This window comes from Mizuhopecten yessoensis, unplaced genomic scaffold, assembly GCF_002113885.1.
Source record: "Mizuhopecten yessoensis strain PY_sf001 unplaced genomic scaffold, ASM211388v2 scaffold8151, whole genome shotgun sequence".
NCBI classification, from domain to species: domain Eukaryota; kingdom Metazoa; phylum Mollusca; class Bivalvia; order Pectinida; family Pectinidae; genus Mizuhopecten; species Mizuhopecten yessoensis.
The window spans coordinates 84,597-108,575 of NW_018407404.1; the positions used below are offsets into that span (position 1 = coordinate 84,597).

Below are 23,979 nucleotides of genomic sequence, written 5' to 3' on the forward strand. Positions count from 1 at the left end.
CTGTAGAGAGTGCGTCGCATACCTTAGGTACTCATGGCAGAATCATTAGTCCTCAAACTGCCAGGAACCGCTTGCGTGCCGGGAGAATAATTGCGCGCCGACCTTATGTCGGGCCACCTCTGACACCACGGAGGCGACAAGTGCGTCTTGACTGGATGCACAGACATGGCCCGAATAGGTTAGGGATGCGTCGACGAAGGCGTGTGATGTTCACCGACGAGTCTAGATTCTGTCTGTATCGCCCAGACGGAATAAAAAGGGTATATCGCACGCGGTGAGCGTTTCGCCGACGCATGCGTGGTTGAACGCGATAGATTCGGTGGGGCTTCTGTAATGGTTTGGGGAGGCATCTCCCATGGAGTAAAATCCCCCTTAGTGGTCCTGGATCAAAACCTCAATGCCGTTCGATACAGAAACCAGATCCTCCAACCACATGCCCTTCAACTTCTCCGACGTAATAACCTAATTTTCCATCAAGACAATGCTCGACCGCATGTTGCCAGAGTCTGTCGTGATTTTCCCACGGCAAACAACGTACATCCTCTGGAATGGCCCCCATATACCCCCGACATGTCTCCCATTGAGCATCTGTGGGATGAGCTGGACAGGCGTATTAGGAAACGTCACCCCCCCTCCTCCCCCTAACTAACCGCGCCCAGTTGATCGCAGCATTAACACAAGAATGGAACAACATTCCCTTAAGGCGAATACATGTTCTCATGAATTCATTGCATAGGATAATCCGTGCAGGGATTCGTGCAAAAGGTGCCAACACCAGGTACTGAAGTGTCATTTTGTTTTTCGCGGGTATCCCAATTTGAGTAACCACTGATGACACGGTCGACGTCACACAAACTTTTCTTCTACAGTATTGTAAAGAGTAGACTTGTCCCTTCATTTTGATATATGTACAAATTTTCCCAAAATATCATAGGCTATTGATTGCATAATTTGATTGTGCGTTTCTTTTTTTTGTTTAGTATAGTACAACGAACGTATTTGGTTTCCGAACAAAATGCTCTGCATTTCGACGAATTGTTCAATATAGGTTAAACATAATTAAAATGATTTCACAATGACTGTAAAATAGTAACATGTAGAGTTGCTTTGTTTACACTGTATTGGTCTCTGTGTACAGGTACCGAACTGATGAAAGTCATGCACGCACATAGAGTTTAAGGTAGTTTGAAATCAATGTTGGAAATATGCATGTTTATTCCCGCTTTATAAAGTGTTTATCATATAAACATAGGTTAACAAAAAAAATACATTTAAGTAATATTTTTCCATGTGCTATTCCTAATTATATATCAACTGCGATACCTACACAACCACAACTTTGGGTAACTATTGCACAGTTGTGTGTAAGCGTTTAATGCCCAGGTTTTCATCATGGGCACACTGCATAATATGTAACGAAAAAGTAGTGAGGCTTCCTTTGTCGGTCATATTGTTAACAATATTTGAGGGAAGCGGCTGATGAAGAACGGTCTGTAGTGTCATGATTCCAGGATTAAGTGGGTATAAAGGATCGGTGTGGTATATAATGGACTATGGGCGTTAAGGGTCATTTCCGGCCCCATCTGGGACATAAAATTAGTTGATATATTCGTAACTTGGAGTAAATGAAGTACACAATTATGAAATTTCAATTTCATTAGACAATTGGTTTATGAGAAATGGCATCACAAAGAGGACCGTAAACCCGCATTTTCCTGTTGTCGATTTACTTGAAAGTGAAATAAAAACAATATGCGAAGCCTTCGTAACCAGTCAAATTTACTGTATTAAATAAAAAAAAAAAAAAATTAGTCGGCTAGAAAGTGTACATATTGTCCTTATAGTCTGCCTGGAACGCTTGTCACCATCCTTTACAAGGACAACTTCTTATGTAACCGTCCTAAACATGTTAAATGTTTGCCATAGTCATGCTTCCACGATTAGCATTAGAAAAACAATTCTTAAAAACTTAAAAGTATAGATGAACCTAAATCATGTTAACCAATGCAGTTTTGTAGTATTCAATTTTGGAAAGCATTACATAAGTATATGTCAAATACTATTTTCGAAATTAGCCACAGAATGTTAAAATACGTTGTCTTTCTATTCTAATTACTTGTAAGTACTCGTATAAACGATATATATATGTGATATATTCCTGTTTCAGGTTTTCATTGCACTGACAAAGAAAAATAAATACAATAATCAATTTCAAATCTGCCTCTGCATCAATTCTCCATTGTTACCTACCATAATCATCAGTTTCTGGCTGGCAAGGTTCTGTCTCAAGATCTCGATGTTTTCTAGTATGACCCTGCCATATGCTGTTGTATACTCTTCTTGTAACGCTCCTCCGTCTCCTACCGTTATTGACAGGGATGTCATGTTGAGTTCAAACGTTTTGCTGATATTCTGTAGTTTCAGATTAAGTTTTGACAATCTGATAAGATTATCCTGAAGTTCCAGTAACTGGGGCTAAAACAAATATATATATATATATTCTAATTATTACAATATATATCTTTAAGTGTCTCTACAGTAACAAAATGTCATTTAGGTGTCTCGTTAATGAAATCAACATTTTATATATTTTCCGCATCGTATGTGTAAACTATGTACAGTAGTATGATATTGTTTTGAAATTTTACTTATAGGGTTTAGCCTCCTACTAACAACTTAGGGCATGCAAGAACGTGCCTCCAAGTATGTTGTGTATACGTGCACTTGTGTATGTGTGCCGGAGACAAAGTATGATAGCTGTGTAACACCATAATTGTTTTATTACATATTGATTTCATTTAAAGATAATGTGATATCATCATTGCCAGTCAATCAACGCTTATTGTATATTTATGCCATTATACCCGTTTAATTAAAATGCGTTACGATGAATATGTATTTTTACTCAAGCTTCATCAAATAATTAACACATTCAAAGAAAAAGTATTGTCATTTTGTGGTTTGATCAATTTAAAACAAAATGTCTTACTTCATTAAAGGGAACATTCAATTACTTCAATTACCAAGAGATATGATGGTGTTTTAAACGGGTTTGGCAATAGATTAACGAAAATGTATGAAGGAATTAATAAGAAAACAAGAAAAGGGACATTACAAATTTTGGCGGTAAACGAGATGGCAAATAAAAAACGAGGGACATTATATCGAGGTTTCACTATATTTAACACCAAATCAATTAACATATACTCCTTTGTTTGTAAATAGTATACCATGCCTTTCTAAAACTGACAACATTTTAAGTGTGTTAAATAAGTACTGTGTACCTGGCAATTTTCGTTGCAGTTTAATTTTCTCCCTTTTCGCCCTCCCTAACGAGGGCTAATTTATCATTCCAGTGAAAATTAGTAAACTACATAATACACTTAATTATCAAATGTGAAAAGGCGAAATTTAATGTTTAAATAACATCATGTCATAATATGTGTAGTATCCATCGTTGCACATACGATACATGTTTTTCGGGAAAGTATACATCTACCCCTGCGCGTAACGCACTGGTGTATATCGTTGTCCACACCATAACTTCGTGGCAATAGGATGCTAATCCATTTGTCGTTTAATATATATTTTAATTGCATCTTAATGCCTACCGTTTGGTTATTTTGTCGACAGTCAATGTTCTTTCGGAAAAAATACACGTGGTTCAAGATGGAAAAGTACACTGAAAAGAGCAAATCAGGAAAAAAAACATGTTTATTCATTTTACGAACCAATGAAGCAAACATTGCATCAATTAATTTATGTACGAAAATCGAAACCACAAACTACCTTTCCGCAATGCTTTTTAGGTACTGGCTCCAAATCAAACTCACGATGAACTTTATGATGCTTTAAAGATGGGTACAAAATACTAAAAAATGTATAACCCTCAGTTAGAAAGAGCAACAAATTCCACCGCTGCGTATGTGTGTCTCATGTGGAACACCCATGATTGGGTTATACCACTTGGGTGCACTCAGTGACCTGGGTTTTTATGACGTCACACTCAGATGATGAAATTATGACGTTACATTTCAAAACGCGTCAAAACGTCGTTTGACTGACTGGCTATCTTGCCATAGGCAAATTACACCAACCCAAGAACATAATAACTGTTGTACAAACTTGCCGTGAAGGTGTTTCATGAATCGTTCGATTTGAGGTATTCTTTTACCATACAATGCTTTTGTCTGATCTTTCCAAACATGGTCTTAGTTTCAGTATACGTTATCCAGATATTTGACATATGTCCCTTTTTCCATAAGTTTAAAAACGACAATTTTTATGTCCCCATATATACAATCAACACTGTGTATGTCCTTTTTCTACAATCAATACAAGTACTTCGTCATACTATCACTAAATACTTGCTCTACCTCAAAGGTACCCCAAAATAAATAGTGCATTTTGTTTTGAACATAAACATTTACTGAAACTTATTTTTCGAAAACGTCTGCTTCCTTCCTCAAACAAAATGTGCAAATGACCCTTGTCTCGAGTCCAAACCGCTGAAAAACATTCACTAAGCCCCAATATCAATGAACACAACAAATATGTGCATAGCTTCCATCTTTACAATTAAAAAAAACGTGTACTGCATCCATGCAATAATTTCATAAGTTACCACCATACTTACAGAAAACCGTTGTGTTCATATCGAGATCACCTGCTGGTAATGACTCCATCTCTGTTGTTATTTGATTTTCGACCTCTAATATCCCTCTCTATGTTTAAAAATGAAGATTCTATTCTTAAAGGTGGTCGGGTGGCGCAATGAATAGCGCGCGAAATTACCTTTTGCCAAAACGAACGGGGTTCAATTACCTGATCGGACGTGAAATGGTATGGGGTCATCTGTCTGACCACGTTGGTTTTTCCAGGTACTCTGGTTTCCTCCTACTTTAAGACTCTTCCACTCTAACATCCGGGCAAGCAAAAGTGATAAATAGAAAATAAAATCACTTTGTTCATAATTGTTGTAAAATGAATAAAGATTATATGTATTCTATCATTGACATTTCCAAGCGGGGAGAACGAACAGTGTACATGTATTTCATTTCTAAAACGCTACAATGATGTTTGCTATGTTTGAGGGATATCGTTACAGTATCGATTTCAAAACATTTCTTAGTAGTAATAGTAGATAAAAATGTAATTTACTTTGGAATCTAGCATAGTGTATTGGACAAATTCGTAGTCTGTGCCAAATAAAGGATCTTGTAACATTTGTGTTGGAGGCATTGTGCTCACTTCTGTAAACAACCTCTTTAAAACAGAGTTTGTTTTCTATCATGGTTATTATAGAGACATTGAAAATGAATGGAGCACGAATCTTTTAAATAATTCAAAAGTCATCCTTTTACGAAAGTACGTGAACGCATTAATAAATTCGATAAAATAGAACATGCCTAATTTCAGAATCAAATAAATTATAATGTTTTTAATCTAGTTTTGGTTTGGTTTAATTTTGTTTAACGTCCTATTAACAGCTAACGTCAGAATCATAATTATATTTAATATCACTGCAAACTGTTCTGTTAAGACAGCGAAAAAAATATGAAGTCACACTAATGTTTGTTTACAATATCACTTTATTTGCTTAACTGTAATCCCGATATCAAAGTCAGACGTGAAATCTAAAATAGCTTTTTCAAACAGTTTGTTTAGTGCAGTTAGACGTACGATTTGCAATATAATTCCAACAATCTTGTTAAAGACATGCTTGTGGCGTGCTTTTTTTTGTTAAATTGATATTTTGTTCTTAAATTTGGTAAATATCATCCATGGGTTGTCTGTTTTTTTTTATCATACTTAACAAGCATGTTTGCAATTATGATCGACAAAAACATTTGTCAAATGTACTGATGAAATGAAGAATTAGAGACATTACCTTGACATGGTATGGTACTTTCTTCTCTGGGTTAGTGCAAGTATCATTAATGAAACATATATTGTTCACGAGGATACAACACAAACTATGTTACTTAAAACAATATCATTACAGTTTGATACCAACACAAACAAAATATCAGCCTGTTTATAAGCGAACTCTGCATTTTGGAATTTTTACTGGTTTAAACAAAGCTCTCAATAACTTCTACTGTATACAGCTATGAACTATAAGTCGGCCCGGATGTTTGCGCGGGGTGTGTAATGATGATAGAGAAACCGGAGTTCCCCGGAGAAAAAACCCACGTGGTCGGGCAAATTACCACATACCTGTTCACCTCCGATCGGGATATCGAATTCCGGCCATTTTGGTGAAAGGCGCGCGAGCTTACCACATCGCCTCTCGGCCAACTATTATTACTAATGCATTATCTAAATATGAATGAAAATACAATAACATACACACTCCAACACTGTTACATGCAATAGTGTTTTATATATCAAGGTCAAATAGAATATTGTAAAATACTATAAAATGTAATGTACTCTTCTGCAATTTTGTATACAAAGCTATAAAACGGGATATTTATAACCTCATATAATTTTTGCTTTTTTCATTCTGGAACATATCAGTAGGACTCTCATCGCGGTGTCAATTAGCATGCATCTTATAGTTATATTAAAATTTATCTAAGATGAGAAAGTATTACAGTAAAGAATGAACACAGGGTGAATTTTTGAAAGTTAAAACGGCTCATAATCCTTGTGAAAAATCGTCAGAGTTTTACCTTACAATATTTCAAAACAGAATATAAAGTCTTACGAGATCTGAGCACTTATAGTCGGGGTGGTTCAAAACGTAATCAAGTAGTTGCTTGCAGAACGTTGTCAGGTGCCTCATATTAGTTGGTTCCATATGCTTAACATTGTCAGAAAGGTTCTGCAATGCAGCTCCTAAAACTAAATGACATGTGAAATATCACAGTTTCGGTACAATGAATTCAAATGTCTGCACTAGAAAACAGTAACTTCTCAAATAATAGGATTATTGATATCATTACTGTTTTCAAAATGGTGAAAGACAATATTAATATTTAATCATGTTAGAGGAAAAAACATGGTAAGAGTAAAGTCACTAAAAATATAAAAACATTGTATGAAAACCATTTATATTAATCTCCTAGTAAAGCAAAAGGAGATGTTTCATCTCTTCACACAATAACGAAAATCTGAGGATGTCCGTATCGCCCAAGACACCTCCGTTTCTTCTTTCAAAACCAACTATTGTGGACTTCCACAAGGAGTTGTTATTTCTTATAGGTTGACCAGCCTCCTTTATGACCTTGAATTTGTCTTTATGATCGGCATAACTGTGGAATTCCAGTTGATCAGTGATGTAAGGGGCCAAAAGACTAAAGATTTATTTCACAACTGTTAATGCAAAAAAGGTAGTGCGCAAACATGTTAATAATATGAATTTCAAAAATTATAGTCGTTCTGGTAAATTTTAGTAAATTTTCAAATTCTCGATGAGTCAAGTGTGTATGTTAGGCCAGTGTCACTTCTAAATGCTACACTGATGTTCCGTCTTGTTGCAGGAGCACACATTATCAATGGCAATGGCACGAGTATATTTAGCATATCAAAATATTAGCCACACGAGTGAAATACATTTGTTATTACTGAAAACAACATTCAATTTTCTATTTATAACATTTTTAAGCATAAAACATGAACAAGAGGCCCAATTGGCCTGCATCGCTCACCTGGTATTAATCTCATACTTGTAATCTTAAAAGTGGACTTAAATACAGCTACAGGCAGAATATCAGTGTTTGATTCATAAGAACCTATTAAAAGATTTAAACATATGACGCCTGTGACCTTCAATGTCGAACAAGGACATCAGGTTGAAAGTGGATCAAGGTCATGCATTTGATTAAACTTGGTAGTCTTCCATCCCAGCATGCTACAGGCCTAATTTCAGTACCCTGGGCCTTTTGGTTATTGAGAAGTTGTTTGAGGATTTTAAAACATTTGACCCCTGTGACCTTGGAAGCTAGTCAAGGTCATTCATTTGAACAAACTTGGTAGCCCGTCATCCCAGCATGCTACAGGCCCAATATCAGTACCCTGGGCGTTTTGGTTATTGAGAAGAAGGCGTTTGAAGATTTTAAGACATCTGACCCCAGTAATCTTGAAAGTTGGTCAAGGTCAAACATTTGAACAAGGTTGGTAGCCCTTCATCCCAGCATGCTACAGGCCCAATACATGTATCAGTACCCTGGGCCTTTTAGTTATTGAGAAGAAGTTGTTTGAAGATTTTAAGACATTTGACCCCTTTGACCTTGAAAGATGGTCAAGGTCATTTATTTGAACAAACTTTGTAGCCCTTCATTCCAGCATGCTACAGGCCCAATGTAAGTACCCTGGGCCTTTTGGTTATTGAGAAGAAGTCGTTTGAAGATTTTAAGACATCTGACCCCAGTGACCTTGAAAGTGGGTCAAGGTCATTCATTTGAACAAACTTGGTAGCCCTTACTCCCAGCATACTACAGGCCCGATATCAGTACCCTGGGCCTTTTAGTTATTGAGAAAAAGTTGTTTGAAGATTTTAAGACATTTGACCCCTTTGACCTTGAAAGTTGGTCAAAATCGTTCATTTTAACAACCTTTGTGTAGCCCTGCATCCCAGCATGCTACATGTTTAATATCAGTAACATAGGCCTTTTGGTTATTGAGAAGAAGGCGTTTGAAGATGTTAAGACATCTGACCCCAGTGACCTTGAAAGTGGGTCAAGGTCATACATTTAAACAAACTTGGTAGCCCTTCATTCCAGCATGCTACAGGCCCAATATAAGTACCCTGGGCCTTTTGGTTATTGAGAAGAAGGCGTTTGAAGATGTTAAGACATCTGACCCCAGTGATCTTGAAAGTTGGTCAAGGTCATTTTTTTTAACAAACTTGGTAGCCCTGCATCCCAGCATGCTACATGTTTAATATCAGTAACATGGCCCTTTTGGTTATTGAGAAGAAGGCGTTTGAAGATTTTAAGACATCGGACCCCAGTGACCTTGAAAGTTGGTCAAGGTCATTTATTTGAACAAACTTTGTAGCCCTTCATCCCAGCATGCAACAGGCCCAATATCAGTACCCTGGGCGTTTTGTTTATTGAGAAGAAGGCGTTTGAAGATTTTAAGACATCTGACCCCGGTGACCTTGAAAGTGGGTCAAGGTCATACATTTAAAGAAACTTGGTAGCCCTTCATCCCAGCATGCAACAGGCCCAATATCAGTACCCTGGGCGTTTTGGTTATTGAGAAGAAGGCTTTTGAAGATTTTAAGACATCTGACTCCAGTGACCCTGAAAGTGGGTCAAGGTCATTCTTTTGAACAAACTTGGTAGCCCTTACTCCCAGCATACTACAGGCCCGATATCAGTACCCTGGGCCTTTTAGTTATTGAGAAGAAGTTGGTTGAAGATTTTAAGACATTTGCCCCCTTTGACCTTGAAAGTTGGTCAAAATCGTTCATTTTAACAAACTTGGTAGCCCTTCATTCCAGCATGCTACAGGCCCAATACATGTATCAGTACCCTGGGCCTTTTAGTTATTGAGAAGAAGTTGGTTGAAGATTTTAAGACATTTGACCCCTGTGACCTTGAAAGATGGTCAAGGTCATTTATTTGAACAAACTTTGTAGCCCTTCATCCCAGCATGCAACAGGCCCAATATCAGTACCCTGGGCCTTTTAGTTATTGGGAAAAAGTTGTTTGAAGATTTTAAGGCTTTTGACCCCTTTGGCCTTCAAAGATGGTCAAGGTCATTTATTTGAACAAACTTGGTAGCCTTTCATCCCAGCATGATACAGGACCAATATAAGTACAGTTGTGGTACCGCACAACGCACCAAAAATAGGGTGCGCACACCGTGCATACATCGTTCACACACCGTTCGCACATCGTCCACACATGGTGCGCACAACTGTGCGATTTAGCAATCGTTCGCCCCGGTGTGCGCTTCCCTCCTCCCAATATCAGTACCCTGGGCGTTTTGTTTATTGAGAAGAAGGCGTTTGAAGATTTTAAGACATCGGACCCCAGTGACCTTGAAAGTTGGTCAAAATCGTTCATTTTAACACCCTTTGTGTAGCCCTGCATCCCAGCATGCTGCATGTTTAATATCAGTAACATAGGCCTTTTGGTTATTGAGAAGAAGGCTTTTGAAGATTTTAAGACATCTGACTCCAGTGACCTTGAAAGTGGGTCAATGTCATTTATTTGAACAAACTTTGTAGCCCTTCATCCCAGCATGATACAGGCCCAATATAAGTACAGTTGTGGTACCGCACAACGCACCAAAAATAGCGTGCGCACACAGTGCATACATCGTTCACACACCGTTCGCACATCGTCCACACATGGTGCGCACAACTGTGCGATGTAGCAATCGTTCGCCCCGGTGTGCGCTTCTCTCCTCACAACTGTTCGATTTGGTATCATTTGTAGATCAAAATTACGGAATGACAAAAATACGGAAGGCTTGTATGCAATAATGTACACTGTGTTTATATCTGTAATTTCTCATCACAATAATCAAGATTATACAATTTCACAATGCATGTTACACAGTATTACAGCGACCGTTTGGCTGTCAAGAATGGGTTTGGCTCCAAATTAACAGAACAGGTAAATTACAATTTTAAGAGTGTCCGGAGTTTTACCTGACCAGTTCCTGACACACAGAGCTGATATACATGTATCAGTACCCTGGGCCTTTTGGTTATTGAGAAGAAGTGGTTTGAAGATTGCAACATATTTGACCTCAGTGACCTTGAAAGTGGGGCAAGGTCATTCATTTGAACAAACTTGGTAGCCCTTCATCCCAGCATGCTACAGACCTAATATCAGTACCCTTGGCCTGTCGGTTATTGAGAAGAAGTGGTTTGAAGATTGCAACATATGTGACCCCAGTGACCTTGAAAGTTGGTCAAGGTCATTTATTTGAACAAAGTTTGTAGCCCTTAATCCCAACATGCGACAGGCCTAATATCAGTTCCCTGGGCCTTTTGGTTATTGAGAAGAAGTGGTTTGAAGATTGCAACATATTTGACCCCAGTGGCCTTGAAAGTGGGTCAAGGTAATTCATTTGAACAAACTTGGTAGCCCTTCATCCCAGCATGCTACAGGCCCAATACATGTATCAGTACCCTGGGCTTTTTAGTTATTGAGAAGAAGTTGTTTGAAGATTTTAACATATTTGACCCCAGTGGCCTTGAAAGTGGGTCAAGGTCATTCATTTGAACAATCTTGGTAGCCCTTCATCCCAGCATGCTACAGACCTAATATCAGTTCCCTTGGCCTTTCGGTTATTGGGAAGAAGTTGTTTGAAGATTTTAACATATTTGACCCCAGTGACCTTGAAAGTGGGTCAAGGTAATTCATTTGAACAAACTTTGTAGCCCTTAATCCCAACATGCGACAGGCCTAATATCAGTACCCTTGGCCTTTCGGTTATTGGGAAGAAGTTGTTTGAAGATTTTAACATATTTGACCCCAGTGGCCTTGAAAGTGGGTCAAGGTCATTTATTTGAACACACTTGGTAGCCCTTTATCCCAACATGCTACATGCCCAATATAAGTACCCTGGGCCTTTTGGTTATTTATTGAGAAGAAGTTGTTTGAAGATTGCAACATATTTGACCCCAGTGGCCTTGAAAGTGGGTCAATGTAATTTATTTGAACAAACTTGGTAGCCCTTCATCCCAGCATGCTACAGACCAAATATCAGTACCCTTGGCCTTTCGGTTATTGAGAAGAAGTTGTTTGAAGATTGCAACATATTTGACCCCAGTGACCTTGAAAGTGGGTCAATGTCATTTATTTGAACAAACTTTGTAGCCCTTAATCCCAACATGCTACAGGCCTAATATCAGTACCCTGGGCCTTTTGGTTATTGTGAAGAAGTTGTTTAAAGTAAAAAATTGACGCCGGACAGACGGACGGACGGACGGACGGACGGACGGACGGACGGACGGACGGACGACGGACGCCGCACCATAACATAAGCTCACTTGCCCTTCGGGCAGGTGAGCTAAAAATGTAATGCATTTAAAAGGGCGGGAATCAAAAGCGTAATAATTTGCGCCATATTATAATGACGTCACGCTTGACAACAAGACTGCACACCATTTTGAATGGGATACTCAACGCGATTCCGACGTTTTCTGCTATTTCTGGTATGATTGCTTATAAAAATGTTATTAATTGTATATTTATGTAAATACTTAAGTGTGTGTACCAAGCATTTACCACAACAACAACTTATTCTACCGTCGCTTCATTTGAATCTGAACAAAAAATTGTTGCCTTTAAATGCAGCGAATAGAAGATACCGTTATGATTGGTCAATACCAAAAAGTGATATTTTCACGCTGTGAAAATATCACTTTAGATATTTGTCACAGTGTGAAAGATATCAGTTTTATCAAGTTGATAGAATCAGATATTTCACTGGCAAAAATATAATGAATACGGGTAATGATATAGACATATGGGTAATATCATGGACATACGGGTAATAGTATAGATATACGGGTAACAGTATAAATATATGGGAAGCAGTATAGACATACGGGTAATATTACAGACCTTTGGATAATTGTATAGACATACATACACACACAGATACACAGATTTAATCTGACTGTAGGAAATTGTACAATTTCCTCTGCTGTCAGCTCAATTATGAAAGTTACAACAGGACATATAGTTGGTTAAACATATTGATAACATGATTTCTGAGTCCATTACAGATAGCTGCACAGTTCCATAGATAACAGATGTTCAATTGTATTACAGTAACATTGTGAATTGAATGAGTGTGGTTCAAAAATAAAAATGTTGGTACGTATATGGGTGTCTCTTGTATATCGCAATTTTTAAATGTTCAAATGTGATATTTTCGTTAAAGTTCAATCAATGACCATTAGTTTGTGTGACTTCGATGGCTTCCCTGTGGTATACACAAGTGGTTGGTTCTTCCAATGACGGTCAAGGCTATGTTCAAATGCTCGGACTGTTCGTGACATTACGACCTTCGATGACAGGCCGTTCCATATATCCACGGTTCGGGGAAGGAATGAATAGTTCCGGATATATGGGTAGTAGTATAGACATACGTACTATAGTATAGTCATACAGGGAACGGTATAGATATACGGAGAACAGTATAGACATACGGGTAATAGTATAGATATATGGGTAATATTAGAGACATACGGGTAATAGTGTAGACAAATGGGTAATAGTATGGACATACGAGTAATAGTATAGACATACAGGGAATAGTATAGACACAAGGGTAATATTATAGACAAACGGGTAATAGAAAAGACATACGGGTACTAGTATAGACATACGAGGAACAGTATAAACGTATGGGTAATAGTATAGACAGAAGGGTAATATTATAAACATAGGGTAATAGTAAAAAAACAAGGGTTATAGTCATACAGGGAACGATATAGATATACGGTGAACAGTAAAGACATACGGGTAATAGTATAGTCATACGGGTAATAGTCTAGACATACGGGGAACAGTATAAACATGCGGGTTATATTATATATACACTTGTAATAGTGTAGACATACGGGTTATAGTATAGACATACGGGTTAAAGTATAGACATACGGGTTATAGTTTAGAGATACCGGTTTTTGTATAGACATACGGGTTATAGTTTAGAGATACCTGTTTTTGTATAGACATACGGGTTATATTATAGTCATACAAGGAACGGTATAGATATACGAGGGACAGCATAGACATAGAGGTAATTTTATAGCGAAATGGTAACAGTAAAGACGTACGGGGAACAGTATAGAGAAACGGGACCAGTATAAACATAAGGGAAATGTTACAGACACACCGGTTGAAGTATGGTCATACTGGTAATAGTGTGGACATACGGATAATACTACATACACACCGGTTATAGTATTGACATACGGGTAACACTATAGACACATCGGTTATAGTATATACATACGGGAAATAGTAAAGGCATACGGGCAATATTATAGTCATACGGGTAAAATTATAGACAAACGGATGATAGTATGGATATACGGGTAATACTATAGACATACGGGTAAAAGTATAGATAAACGGGTTATATAATATATACATATGGGTTATAGTTAAGACATACGGGCTTTATTGTAGACATACGGGCTATATTCATACAGGGAACGGTATAAATATACGCGGGGCAGGATAGACATATGGATAAGTGTATAGACAAAAGGGTAATACTATGGACATACTGGTAATATTATAGACATACTGATAATAATATAGACACTTGGGTGATAGTATTGACATACGGGTAATAGTATAGACATACGGGTAATAGTATAGACCCATGGGTAATAGTATAGACATAAAGGGTAATAGTATAGAAATATATAGTTCGGTTACCTGGACATATTTACTTGTAGATAAATTGTTCTATTTTTGTGAAATTCTAAGTCATTCTTTTCGTTACTTACCTGGACAGAGAGATGAGAAGACCTGGTCACTGAGAGCATTGAGCTCTTCAAAGGTCTGCACGTTGAAGCTGTTCTCCGATGTTGGTTTGTTGGCGATTCCGTCTAACTCTTTGGTATCCCTCAGACCGATACCTATAGCGTAGATGTGGATGTCTTCATCTCTTGCCTTGTCGGCTTCCAGGACGGTTCTCTGGGAATTGATTTCGGATGCACCGTCTGTTAAGATGATACAAATGTTCGGAACACCATCACGATCCCCGTCGTTGGGGTTGAACATGTTCCTCATCGTCATCAGTGCGTCAGCCGTGTTGGTACCCCCGGAAATGTAGGGGATGTCATCGATAGCCTGGTTCACTTCCGTTCTAGTTGAATATGAACTAAGATTGAACTGAACTTCTACCCTGGAACTATAGATCAAGGCACCCACGCGTACGTTACCGGAATCAATTTCGGCGTTCCTCAAGAAATCCTTACAGAAAGCCAGCATTTTATCGTAGTTTTCTTTTCCTACACTGCCGGAGGCGTCTAGGATGATGATGAGATCAACCTTTGACAAGGCACAATCTGAAAATATCATCAAGTTTTTGTTTATAACTAACCAGTGCGCTACACTGTATCAGTAATCTGAAACTTATCATTAAAAAATATGTACACAATAGAAAAACATTTGAAGTCAAGAAAACAGTATAACAGATTAATTGACCTTTTTATTCTTATTTGTTTTCTTTTAGATCACCAAACACCGTTAAGAGAATCAAATGTTTAATCTGTGTTTAATCTATATTAATATCCTAGTTAACTGAATTTTATTTTAAGCTATATACCTGAACATATATTACATCTGCTGTATACATACTGTGTACATACTGTATGTATGAATATCTGAAATGCATTTCCTCCCATCTTGAATCGGCTTCAATAGGCAATGCCTGTGCCAAACTCACAGATAAAATTGATTTGAAATGAAATTAAATAGTTCAAGCAAGATTGATATTACGCATTACTTGTATGACTTAACGTGCAACGAGGCTATTAGCTACAATGGTAGTCTTACATATAGTGCTCATACCATACAATAAATACAAGGTCTTTTTGTCATCAACATGGATATGATTCTGATCAACGGTTTTTAATTCATATTTAATTAGTCATATTTCTTTTTTTAATTCATATTTCAATACTTTTAACAATGTCTAACATACAAACTGAAAAACAACGAAGGTCGATGCTTTTGATTATATTATCGTGTTTGGTCTGCATTAAACCCAACAGCACACACAGGTTATACTCTGCTATGTTTTTTGTCGATAAAATAACAAACACTTAAATTGTCGACCCTGTAATCTCGTTGTCACAGCCGTGGTTCTGGCTTCGACAACATGGCATTACTGGGACTTAAGCCACGAGTTACATGGTAGGTGACGTCGAATTAACAGAAAATGCTTTCCCTTTCAGAGCATATTCTCATATTATCCTTGTTATTTTTCACATGGTCCCCATGTATTTCTTTCCTTTGTTTAAACGTTTTATCAATTCTAAGTTTGAATTAAGACTTGACACTATGTTTTTGTCTATCGCTTAATCATATAATTGTTCTTACCTGATGGCGGAGGGACTGTTATTGGAATTGAAGTAGTAGCTGTATAAAAAATAAAACAATATTAAACACAGGTGACTGCTTGGTAAAACGTGAAATTTTGCTAAGTCACATAACAACCAAATATCGTTTCTACTGGACATTCCGGGGAACAGTAATTCTTACATTGAATATGTTTTTAATTTGTTTATTTTCAAATTCAGTTTTAACGATTTCGAAATAAATCACGTTTGTTTTAGAATAATTTTTTCTTTATTATTAAAATGCATACATAAACACATTATCGTTTACCTCCCTTTGTAGTTGTTTGAATAACAGTTCTCGGTTCTTCTTGGCGGACAAACCCTGACGTAAATCCACAACACACAAAGACATACATTGTCAAGGTATGACAAGATTTATAAGATAGTTTTGTGTGAAACAGAAATAAGAGCGTTTTACTTTCCCGCGGTTATTACCTAACATACGGGTTCTCGTGACGTAACTGTCAACCGCACGGAGAACTGAGGCGACATTAGCCAGGGAGGTGGTGTTCGTGAGATTGTGGGGGAAATTCGAGTTAATGTGCAACGTAAGGGCACCATCGGTCATGGGCTAGGCCTCTGGTGGGACGCCTGACCAGGATGTTAATGGATGAAGATGTACTGTAGCTGAGAGAGACAGGCATTAGGGATGGGGTGGATATAACTACATCACGATAGAGGACCTTGACCTTCGTCAGGCTGTTCAGCAGTACACCGGTACTCGTCCCAGTTAGACACACGGAACTTCACACAACCGCCCATGGCAGCATATGTTGTCGTTGTACCTCCTGTGCAACTCTATAATGTCAGTGCTTCAGATGACTGTGTTAAATCAGTAAAGTCAGGGACTTGAAATCCTAGACTGTGTTGTAAATTCTTCATGTTTATACTAAGGCTATGATGATATCTTGGAACTCCAAACTATTTCACTAGTATCCTGTATTATCATACGTAAAATTACTGTGTGGCCTAAATTTGGAATTTTACCATTACACAGTGATTACTGTTAATTAATACAGTGAATGCAGTTATTATTGAAACATGAACTTTGGGCTAGAACTGGAACTTTAGAATTATTGAAGACTAGTCAAGTGAGCTGTATGGTGGAAACGGGAACTTGTGTATTACGTGTGTTTATTGTTGTAGACGGTTATTTTTTGGTACAGATATCGGGCTGTAACATACGGTTACTATGTAAACCGAGTGTACTGTTTTTGTACCTTAATACCGTCAACCTATTGTAATCACGGTTGTTTTTTTCCGGTTTGTCAAGGCAGTTGTTTGGATGTTTTTTTGTTGTTGTTGTTGATTTATGAAAGTGTAGTTAATTTTAATTTGAATTGATGAGTTATCCTGATTCGGAGTTTTTCCATACACAAGACCGTGAAGGCATCGTGACAACTTGGTGGCAGCGGTGGGATGCCAGTGTCGAGTGTATCGGTAAAGAAAGGATTCAGGTAATCATCATTTAAGTACTTAATGGATGACTGTGATGTGTGATGTTGATTTTTTAATTTTTTTATTGCATAATAAATTCAATTTATATGATCAGCATAGGGCTAAGTAAATATGTTTGTACATCTATAATATCCTGATCAGGAGAAAGGTCCATTATGTATATGATTTTGAAAATATTAGCAGTAATCAAAAGCTATGGACCCAATTGAGAAGTTGATGGCTGCAGGAGCGAAGCTAGGTATGGAAGGGGAAGAACTCTGGTGGTTCATCAAAGACCAGCAGGACAGGGCTCGCGAAGAAAGGGCAAATGAACGTGAGGAGAGACAGCTCGCACAGGAACATAAGATGAAACAGCTTGAGGTAGAATTATTGCATGCACGTAATAAGGAAGCTCAGGAGGCTCATGCCAGAGCAGTGGAACTATTGAAGCTTCAGCAGGAACAGGGTCAGACAGAGGGTCATGAGGATCCTGAAGGAGGAAGATCCAGAATGGGACTTGGGAAGTATAACCCCAAATTACCTCCCTTTGAAGAGGGAAAAGATGACCTGGGTGCGTACCTCAGACGTTTCGAAACTTTTGCTAGGCTACAAGGCTGGACAGAGGACAAATGGTCCGTAGCACTTAGCACGATGATCAAAGGAAAAGCCTTGGGGGTGTTTTCACGTCTTAAATCTGAAGACGCATTAGATTATGGTAAGCTTAAGAAGGCATTACTCCAGAGGTTTGATCATACAGAGGATGGTTTCCGGAACAGATTTCGGAATGGGAAAGTCGAAGGACAGGATATATTCTCACAGTTCACGACACGACTGGAGAACTACTTTCAACGTTGGACAGAAATGGCGAAGTGTCCACAAACTTTTCAGGGACTAAAAGACTTGGTGGTAAGGGAACAGGTAATGACGGTCTGTAACCCGGAATTAGCCATATTTCTGAGAGAAAGGAAGCCAACGACTATGGGGGAAATGGCGAAGTTTGGTGATCAGTTTGTTGAGACTAGAGGACAGCTGGCAAAGTCGTTTATGCAGAAACACAACACAGGGGCCACAAAACCAGGACAACCGGGCAGAAATAGATCGGGGAACCACAATGATCGGAATCGTGGTAACACTACAGGTACCGAGCGAAGTGGGAATTTTCAGTTTGACACTCGCAAGTGTTTTATTTGTAATGAGAACGGACACATTGCAGCTAAATGTCCAAAACCTAAAAAGCAGTCTAAGGTTGGCAGTGTGGATTAACAGGACTCTGTGGACGTAGCGGAAGTGGAAATTACCATGCCAACAGTGAAGGGACACATAGGTAGTCAGTTAGTCACTATACTCAGGGACCCTGGGTGCAGTGGAGTAGTGGTACGACGGAGCTTGCTGGATAAAGAAAACTGGCTAGAAAGTATCGAGTTGTAGATTGGCGGACGGGTCCGAGATAACAGTACCACAGGCAGAGATATATTTAGAGTCGCCATATTTTACTGGAACATGTACAGCGTGGCTGATGGAGACTCCAATTTATGACATTATTATAGGTAACATAAAGGGAGCCAGAGAACCCGGAAGTCCATTGTTAATTGAGGGTAAGGAAAATGAGTTTGTTATCACAGCAGTACAGACGCGAGCTAAGGCATTGCGAGAGAAAGAGCACACCAAACCTCTGAAGGTACCTATACCCCTTAAGGACCTGGGGGGGAAAACAGAAATGATAGAGGAGAAACCTAATGATGAAACCGTTAAGGCAATATGTGACATGGTGAAGGAGGGAACCACTAAAGTGTCTAAAAATGGAGAGGAAACCAGTTTTGTGGTACGAATGGAATGCTATACCGGGAGTGTGTGGATAACGGCAGTTTACATTAGCAATTTGTCGTACCGACAGCGTACAGAGAGAGGCTGACCAGGATGTTAATGGATGAAGATGTACTGTAGCTGAGAGAGACAGGCATTAGGGATGGGGTGGATATAACTACATCACGGTAGAGGACCTTGACCTTCGTCAGGCTGTTCAGCAGTACACCGGTACTCGTCCCAGTTAGACACACGGAACTTCACACAACCGCCCATGGCAGCATATGTTGTCGTTGTACCTCCTGTGCAACTCTATAATGTCAGTGCTTCAGATGACTGTGTTAAACCAGTAAAGTCATGGACTTGGAACTCTCGACTGTGTTGTAAATTCTACATGTTTATACTAAGGCTATGATGATATCTTGGAACTCTGAACTATTTCACTAGTATCCTGTATTATCATACGTGAAATTACTGTGTGGCCTAAATTCTTCACCAGGACATATATGTATGGCCCTGAACTTTGTATGTTTGCATTATCATCTCGAGGGAACTGAAGGAATAACACCATTACACAGTTTACTGTTAATTAATACAGTGTATGCAGTTATTATTGAAACATGAACTTAAGGTTAAAACTGGAACTTTAGAATTACTCAAGACTAGTCAAGTGAGCTGTATGGTGGAAACGGGAACTTGTGTATTACGTGTGTGTATTGTTGTAGACGGTTATTACTTGGTACATATATCGGGCTGTAGCATAGGTTACTATGTAAACCGAGTGTACTGTTTTTGTACCTTAATACCGGCAACCTATTGTAATCACGGCTGTTAATTTTTTCCAGTTTGCCAAGGCAGTTGTTGTGATGGAACTTAGTTTTTTGTTGTTGATTTATTAAAGTGTAGTTAATTTTGATTTGAATTGATGAATTATCAAGTTCATAAAAATATCCCAATAAATAAAAACAACGGTTGCAAAACATTCCGTCATTAATGTACCAACAATGATCGTAAATACATCGTCTATACATAGACAACGGTCGTAAATACTCAAAATGATTGAAAATCCACAAATAACGGTCGGACATACAAACACAGCGGTCATACAACAAAATCAACAGTCGTAAACACCCAACAATCGTCATGACTACACAAAGACGGTGAATACGCATACGAAGTGCCGAACGAACATTACTTTATAATGTTCAGTGTGCTACCCTGGTTTTGTAGATGCAATGATACAACTCAACAGAAGAAAACTAAAAAGATTGACTATAGTGTTGATAATCCAGCCAGTCCACCCATGAAACATCGATAGTGTAATCCTGTCAGCTTACTATCTTATTTGGACTTGGTATTCATAATAAAATATGTGTGCAGAAGTCTCTGATTGTGGCAAATATGTTTTGTTAAAGATACAAATTGTAGGCAATAACATCCCATACAATTTATAGATCTATCAGAACTGATAATTAGCCAGAGGAACATTGTACAATTAAGACTTTGCTCAATTATCAGTATGAGTAATTATTTGAAAGATAAGCTATATAAGATCAGCTTACCCTAACCCTAGTAATACTTGCCAAACAACTTCAAACGACTCACAGAGACACAGTGTGCTAAATTAATTAACGTAAAATTACTTTTTTAAGCATAATTTAAAAGTATATATATTATTAATAAATAGACAAAATACATATTTGATGTAGGCTTCTCAAATTGTTTGACAGGTTAGCAACAGCAATAACAAATTCTGTTCACTGGCATAAATATTTCTTTTGCATATCTATATAAAAATATTAAATCTTTTGAAATAAATAGTTTAGTTACCTGGACATATTTACTTGTGGATAAATTGTTCTATTTTTATGAAATTCTAGTCATTCTTTTCGTTACTTACCTGGACAGAGAGATGAGAAGACCTGGTCACTGAGAGCATTGAGCTCTTCAAAGGTCTGCACGTTGAAGCTGTTATCCGATGCTGGTTTGTTGGCGATTCCGTCTAACTCTTTGGTATCCCTCAGACCGATACCTATAGCGTAGATGTGGATCTCTTCATCTCTTGCCTTGTCGGCTTCCGGGACGGTTCTCTGGGAATTGATGCTGGATTCACCGTCTGTTAAGATGATACAGATGTTCGGAACACCATCACGATCCCCGTCGTTGGGGTTGAACATGTTCCTCATCGTCATCAGTGCGTCAGCCGTGTTGGTACCCCCGGAAATGTAGGGGATCTCATCGATAGCCTGGTTCACTTCCGTTCTAGTTGAATATGAATTAAGATTGAACTGAACTTCTGCCCTGTCACTATAGATCAAGGCACCCACGCGTACGTTACCGGAATCAATTTCGGCGTTCCTCAAGAAATCCTTACAGAAAGCCAGCATTTTATCGTAGTTTTCTTTTCCTACACTGCCGGAGGCGTCTAAGATGATGATGAGATCAACCTTTGACAAGGCACAATCTGAAAATAGCATCAAGTTTTTGTTTATAACTAACCAGTGCGCTACACTGTATCAGTAATCTGAAACTTATGATTAAAAAATATGTACACAATAGAAAAACATTTGAAGTCAAGAAAACAGTATAACTGATTACTTGACCTTTTTATTCTTATTTGTTTTCTTTTAGATCACCAAACACCGTTAAGAGAATCAAATGTTTAATCTGTGTTTAATCTATATTAATATCCTAGTTAACTGAATTTTATTTTAAGCTATATACCTGAACATATATTACATCTGCTGTATACATACTGTGTACATACTGTATATATGAATATCTGAAATGCATTTCCTCCCATCTTGAATCGGCTTGAATAGGCAATGCCTGTGCCAAACTTACAGATAAAATTGATTTGAAATGAAATTAACTAGTTCAAGCAAGATTGATATTACGCATTACTTGTATGACTTAACGTGCAACGAGGCTATTAGCTACAATGGTAGTCTTACATATAGTGCTCATACCATACAATAAATACAAGGTCTTTTTGTAATCAATATGGATATGATTCTGATCAACGGTTTTTAATTCATATTTAATTAGTCATATTTCTTTTTTTAATTCATATTTCAATACTTTTAACAATGTCTAACATACAAACTGAAAAACAACGAAGGTCGATGCTTTTGATTATATTATCGTGTTTGGTCTGCATTAAACCCAACAGCACACACAGGTTATACTCTGCTATGTTTTTTGTCGATAAAATAACAAACACTTAAATTGTCGACCCTGTAGTCTCGTTGTCACAGCCGTGGTTCTGGCTTCGACAACATGGCATTACTGGGACTTAAGCCACGAGTTACATGGTAGGTGACGTCGAATTAACAGAAAATGCTTTCCCTTTCAGAGCATATTCTCATATTATCCTTGTTATTTTTCACATGGTCCCCATGTATTTCTTTCCTTTGTTTAAACGTTTTATCAATTCTAAGTTTGAATTAAGACTTGACACTATGTTTTTGTCTATCGCTTAATCATATAATTGTTCTTACCTGATGGCGGAGGTACTGTTATTGGAATTGAAGTAGTAGCTGTATAAAAAATAAAACAATATTAAACACAGGTGACTGCTTGGTAAAACGTGAAATTTTGCTAAATCACATAACAACCAAATATCCTTTCTACTGGACATTCCGGGGAACAGTACTTCTTACATTGAATATGTTTTTAATTTTTTTTTTTTCAAATTCAGTTTAAACAATTTCGCAATACATCACGTTTGTCTTAGAATGATTTTTTTTTATTAAAATGCATACATAAACACATTATCGTTTACCTCCCTTTGTAGTTGTTTGAGTAACAGTTCTCGGTTCTTCTGGGCGGACAAACCCTGACGTAAGTCCACAACACACAAAGACATACATTGTCAAGGTATGACAAGATTTATAAGATAGTTTTGTGTGAAACAGAAATAAGAGCGTTTTACTTTACCGCGCTGTGTTTTCCCGCGGTTATTACCTAACATACGGGTTCTCGTGACGTAACTGTCAACCGCACGGAGAACTGAGGCGACATTAGCCAGGGAGGTGGTGTTCGTGAGATTGTGGGGAAAATTCGAGCTAATGTGCAACGTAAGGGCACCATCGGTCATGGGCTAGGCCTCTGGTGGGACGCCTGACCAGGATGTTAATGGATAAAGATGGACTGTAGCTGATAGAGACATGCATTAGGGATGGGGTGGATATAACTACATCACGGTAGAGGACCTTGACCTTCGTCAGGCTGTTCAGCAGTACACCGGTACTCGTCCCAGTTAGACACACGGAACTTCACACAACCGCCCATGGCAGCATATGTTGTCGTTGTACCTCCTGTGCAACTCTATAATGTCAGTGCTTCAGATGACTGTGTTAAATCAGTAAAGTCAGGGACTTGAAATCCTAGACTGTGTTGTAAATTCTACATGTTTATACTAAGGCTATGATGATATCTTGGAACTCCAAACTATTTCACTAGTATCCTGTATTATCATACGTAAAATTACTGTGTGGCCTAAATTTGGAATTTTACCATTACACAGTGATTACTGTTAATTATTACAGTGAATGCAGTTATTATTGAAACATGAATTTTGGGCTAGAACTGGAACTTTAGAATTATTGAAGACTAGTCAAGTGAGCTGTATGGTGGAAACGGGAACTTGTGTATTACGTGTGTGTATTGTTGTA

General features: G+C 38.0%; 1 protein-coding gene across 1 annotated transcript; it reads right to left on the bottom strand.

Moving 5' to 3' along the window:
- Positions 1–19,486: 19,486 nt before the first annotated feature.
- Positions 19,487–23,596, bottom strand: LOC110455192 (matrilin-4-like). The gene is made up of 3 exons (XM_021505174.1): positions 23,518–23,596; positions 21,204–21,767; positions 19,487–19,605 (listed from the first exon to the last, which is right to left on the bottom strand). Exons 1-3 carry the CDS (start codon positions 23,594–23,596, stop codon positions 19,487–19,489), a joined length of 762 nt encoding a protein of 253 aa, XP_021360849.1.
- Positions 23,597–23,979: the final 383 nt, after the last annotated feature.